This window comes from Ascidiella aspersa, chromosome 4 (genome assembly GCF_963924565.1).
Source record: "Ascidiella aspersa chromosome 4, kaAscAspe10.2, whole genome shotgun sequence".
Classification (NCBI taxonomy): domain Eukaryota; kingdom Metazoa; phylum Chordata; class Ascidiacea; order Phlebobranchia; family Ascidiidae; genus Ascidiella; species Ascidiella aspersa.
In genome coordinates, this window is record NC_139450.1 from 31,517,275 (window position 1) to 31,522,562 (window position 5,288).

General features: G+C 40.7%; 1 protein-coding gene across 1 annotated transcript; it reads right to left on the minus strand.

Moving 5' to 3' along the window:
* Positions 1 to 880: 880 nt before the first annotated feature.
* LOC146157491 (uncharacterized) lies at positions 881 to 4,990 on the minus strand. Its single transcript, XM_083388227.1, has 10 exons — positions 4,968 to 4,990; positions 4,609 to 4,734; positions 4,042 to 4,247; positions 3,704 to 3,841; positions 3,305 to 3,536; positions 2,807 to 2,981; positions 2,445 to 2,551; positions 1,919 to 2,078; positions 1,246 to 1,507; positions 881 to 1,023 (listed from the first exon to the last, which is right to left on the minus strand). The coding sequence occupies exons 1-10, from the start codon at positions 4,988 to 4,990 to the stop codon at positions 881 to 883; spliced, it is 1,572 nt and encodes a 523-aa protein (XP_083244353.1).
* Positions 4,991 to 5,288: the final 298 nt, after the last annotated feature.

The window sequence follows — 5,288 nt, forward strand, 5'->3', positions numbered from 1 at the left end:
GGTAATAGCTTACGAACGAATACAAAACCCGTTTAAGTAGTATTTACAGCTCAAAGCCGCGCGTATCATGGCAGCCTACTTTATAATATTCAAATTTATGAAACGCATTTTTAGCTCTTTACGCCATTTTTTGTGTCTTTTAAACACGACATAGCAAACGGGGGGTTCAAACGCCCAATATATAAACGATAACATGTATCGCCTATTTTAGCGAGGTCGGTACAGAGACCAGTCGACCGATTGGGATTGTGGGTAAGTGGGACTCCCGAAGGAGCAGGTCGCTTCAAATACTGTAGACCAGGGGTTCTTAAAACTTTTTTTACCGTGGACCCCTAAATTTTTTTTTCCTTTGCATGGACCCCGGTAGGCAAGAACGCTCCAAAATGGCGTCATAATATGACGTCATAATACAAAAAGACTTCATAACTCTGTTTATTTCGGTCCGAAAAATATGAAAGTTAAATGGAGTCTAACTATACATTCAGTGCAAAACCGTTTAATTTTTTAAGTGTTTTCTTTGAAAAATAATAACTTCTTAAGTATACACTAGTTCTTTAATTAGGCCTTCATGGACCCCCTAAAACTATTTCACGGACCCCCCCCAAGGGATCCATGGACCCCAGTTTAAGTTAATCAGATATTGCAACCCTGACACATTTCGAGTATCCAAAAGTGGTTGGGTAAATGGCTTTAGCTTTTCATTGAGCTTTATAGCTTCTTTTTAATGTTTGTTTGGTATAGTTCAACATAGATCACAGTAGCCTACTGGCTTTTTCAAAATGGTCAAAATCCGGGAATTGGTTAACTGTCAAGAACTGCACACTCTCATTTCTATAAATTAAGTTTATTCAACGGAAAGCGTTTGTGCATTACACAAAAGTTACAATGGATTCTGGTCGCCTAGCTTTGCAACCGACTGACTAGAGTTGGAACAAAAGACACGCGAGAAAATAATGGCAAGAACGGTGGCGCAACAAACTGCGAGAGCTGCGATCCCCGTCCACAGAACTACGACAGAGTAATCTGCAAAATAAAACAAGGCGTTTCAAAAAATTTTGTTGTTTATACGGATATCAGATTTTAGGAAAAAGTTTGGCGGCCTGATATAAAAAAATGTCAGTCCTACGTGCAAAATTTATGAATTGTTTTTCTTTAAATGCTTCGCTCAGTTTTGCAGTAGGGTACCGATGCAATAACTTTGCAAACAAGGTTATTCGAAAATGTAGTATGTTATGTAGTTAATACCCGTCACAATCGCGTTCTTTGGTGTCGAGGCAGTAGCTTTTCCAGGCAAAACGGTTAAAATCGGTGCTAGTTGATCCTCCTGGAAGGTGAAGCCGCCTTGGGTGGTTCCCTCCAGGTAAAGTTGCTCGATTCTCCGTCCAGGCGAGCCCTTAATGATGGTGATGGGACCTAAGGTGGCGAAGGCCACGTTCTCTCCGTGCAGGGATCTTTTCTTGCGACCGGCCGAAGAGCAGAAGTAGTTGGGACTGCCGTCGCGACAACTCTGGTGGTTGGAAGAATAATGGTTGCCTAATCTGCTCTAAGTATAGTAAATGTGGTGGCCGGCTACATTCGAGAAATAAAAAAAAACGTGTCATTTCTTGAATGGATTGGACATTGTTCATATTTGAAAAAAAACTGGTAAAGTGAGTATCCCAGTGTTTATGTAAACGTGTTAAGTAATTGTTTGTAAATGATAAACGGAATATTTACTAAATTTAAAGTAATCTAAAAGTATTGCACTTTTACTGTTTTGTAAAATCGAGGTGTGATTTCTTCCCCTTTGTGGCCATTTAAGATTCATTGTGATCAAGAAGCTTCAAAAGGGCTGTTTTTTGTTGAACAGGCATGTGTGTAGCTTTTACTGCTTTAAAATCACGATTGCACTTTCTACGCGTTTGCCTCGCATACTTACGTCGAGGTTGTCGGACATGCACAGCAGCACTTTTACGTGAATGAAAATGGTCGCACAGCTGGCGGCCTTCGGCACTTGGAAGTTGGCGCAAACCGATTCCGGCGAAGACTGGTCACCCGAGCGCATTCCAAATTTAAACAACTGAACTGGACGCTGGCAACTGCAGAAAAACGGTTCGAAATTAAGAATTTTGTTCCGGCAAATTTTTAAAAGTGACACAATTTCGATCATCTATTCGGGTATTTTCTTGAGGGCAACATAATTATATAATTTGCTGCAGCCTGGTTGTTTCGCATTGTCCGGTGTTTAACATCTTTTTGTTCGCGCCTCGTGGTTTAGAAAGTGGCTCATTGTTGTTTTTTCTTTCTGTTATTGTTTGCGTGGTATGTATATACATGTTTGCGCCTTTAGTTGCAACTATATATTGCCCTGAAGAAGATTGATCAATTTTACAATTCAAACAATGCCTGGCAGCATATTCAACGGTTATAAATGTCTGAAATTTTATTGCGGATTATCGCCTTACCCTCTGCTCGCCATGGTGGTGAGAATGTCTTTTGTACTGAACGGATCGCTGCTGCACGACAGAAACATCTGTTCCAAAGTGGCCACGAAGTCCGGTTTCGTCTGTAATTTTTTGTGTTAATGTTTAGCTAGAGTGATCACTATAGATAGAGCGATTATTTTTTGATCTATACACATTTGTTTTAGACAAAATTGTGACCTGACGTACATGGATTGACCACACGTTGATGTGTTCAGAGATTCAACGATTTGTGCACGTTTACTTCATTTTCAAATGATTTACAAATTTTGATCGAGCGTGTGAATTATGACAAAAAATTATCGCCCTACTGATCACTAATTTTTTTTTTTTTTTTTTTTCACCTGCCCAGTGACAACTTTCACATTGACGTGGATGACTTGACCGATGGTGTACATCCCGTATTCCTTTACGGTAAGGTGAGAGGGGCATTTGGCGGGACAAGAGTTGATCTTGCACAAGCTGAATTCAACCGAGAACTTGCCGGAGCGTCCTATACGGACAGGGTCTTGCTGAATGCTGCGAAGAAAATGCAAAACAAAAATTTGAACAGAAATAGGGCTTAATTCTAGGCCAAGAAACATATTTGACCCCTGAATAGCGCCTTTCACATTTATTTTCTATTCAATTTGAAACAACCGCACAGCACAAGATTGATTGATAACACCTAAAGAAAGACAGTCTTAATTCGGTCATAGTTTAGTGATTTGAAGCATAATGGTTAAAGGTTGTAGCCAAACGTTATAAGAATGTCAAAGCCCATACAGAAGTAAATAGCGATTTGGCCGTTCAATAAATACCTAAACATAATTATGTTAGTGATTTTTTTTATTAGGTCATACATTGGTTGCAGAGCTGTGGTGACGGCGTAATCCCGCGCGTAGACACAAGTGAAGTTAATAACCGGGACTGGCATGTTGAACGATGCGCCAAAAGTGTCGCGGTTTATCCACAGCTTATTCTCGAAGGGGATTCCCTGTTCTCTAAGGGTCGGGTCGCTGCTGATGAAAGTGCCACAGTCGACGAATGGCAGGGCGATCTCAACACTGTAGCTGCCAGACAAAGTTACCGCACCTGTACAAAAAAAAAAGAGTAGACCGTGCTGGAAGTAGATGCAATACAACAGGAAACAATAATAATCAAAAACAGCTTCTAGATAACAGTAATTATTAACTTTCGGTTCGCCGTTATTGCTGTCATAGGTATAGCCACACATCAATTTCCTATATAGCCTTGCTTACCCATGCATTTATCATTGCTGTCGAAATTTGGCGACACGTAGAACACGCTGTTGCCGACACCGCCGTCGAATTCTGCGTAGAACCTCTCCGAGACAGAGATGGAAATAACAGATTGGCCACAGCTCACAATAGGAATAGCTGCATATAAAGATAAAAGTAGTTGCAAAAATTCGTTTATACCCAGGATTACCATATCGTCTTCTTTCTAAGATTTGTGCTTATTTTTGATCGCAGTGTCTTAGAAAATACCCAAACAAAATCCTGGAACCGCACAGAGTTGTTCAAAGCGTACCTATCCCTTTATACGGGAACCCAGGAAATCAGCAACACTTGCTCACCAATATCGCAGTTCTTCCCAATGTATCCGGCTTCACTGACACACTGGTAGCCGAGCTCGTGTTTACAAGAGGGCTGGCAAGCGCAGTCTCCAGCACAAGGGTTCGGCGAGCAGGCGTCGCTAATGACTTCTTCTTCTATGGCGAACATTCTACCAGCCTTGCCGTCCGGTGTAGGTATTTTGGGCAGACATGTACCAGTGCCGTTGCTGCTCAAAGACAAATTTATGATCACGTACGCTACGCAGCTCTGGTACTGTTGCGAATACAGTTCTCTTCGAATACTTTTTAACATTGATGGAATCGCAATAAAGACCCAGACGAGTCATAATTAGAGCAAGTCAAGACGTTTGTCATCTGCAGTCATTATCTAAAATCCAAGGCAAGTCAAGTCATTTGAAGTCAGTAAATTAATTCAAGTTATCGATTTCAGTCATTATGACACCGACTTTTAAGCAATGCTAGAGAACGGAGGGCGTACAATGGCATCTTGTCAGAAACAGAACTAGGGAGCAACTAATTGGCTGTAGTGTATTGTGGTTAGTCGAGCACAAAGGAAGTAAAACTTACACAGCGACGCAAGACTTGTTTTCATCGCACTCTGGTTCGCAAATCGCGGTTTCCTCGTTAGCAGAACCCTCCGAAGCAGCATCATCTGACCTACCTGTTGCTACAAGCGAAGCCAACACGAAAAACCTGCAACATACCAAGTAAACAAAACGGATATTTATGCTAATATGCGAATATCTCCTACCAGGCTAAACGTCGCCTTTTTATACGAACTGCACTAGCTTAAAAATCGGCCATTTTACGAATAACTCAATAAACTCATACCAGGCTAAAAATCGCCTATTTATATGAATAACCAAATACAGGAAAAATCGCCTATTTATGGTAATAGGCCAATACAAACGGAGATCAGAACTTACCATAAATAAAATTGAAGCTTCATATTGAAATTAAGGGGAGTTGAAATAAACTAACGAACGAAAAGGAAACTAACTGAAAATAACTAAAGTAACAAAAAATCACAAACTTAACAGCAACGCAATCCAAGAAATAGGTGCTTGCAAAGTTAAAAGCTTTATAAACGTGAGACGAAACGTCGGAATGCTGATTGTTGCAGTAATCAGCGGCGTACGTGTTGCTCCTGGATTTAATTGTTACAAATGCCACAAGCAATCTAGTGAAGATGTAAGTCAGAGATCAGAGGGGAATTATTTTTTTGAAACCATCCAATGTAGCCCAAT

What these genes read in the sequence shown, in the direction of transcription:
- LOC146157491 (XM_083388227.1), bottom strand. Translation starts at nt 4,990, where the DNA reads ATGAAGCTTCAATTTTATTTATG. An exon ending in TGAAAGTTGTCACTGGGCAG is followed by an intron (nt 2,552 to 2,806) that starts GTGAAAAAAAAA and finishes TAACACAAAAAA; the next exon opens with TTACAGACGAAACCGGACTT. An exon ending in GCATGTCCGACAACCTCGAC is followed by an intron (nt 1,508 to 1,918) that starts GTAAGTATGCGA and finishes TCCAACCACCAG; the next exon opens with AGTTGTCGCGACGGCAGTCC.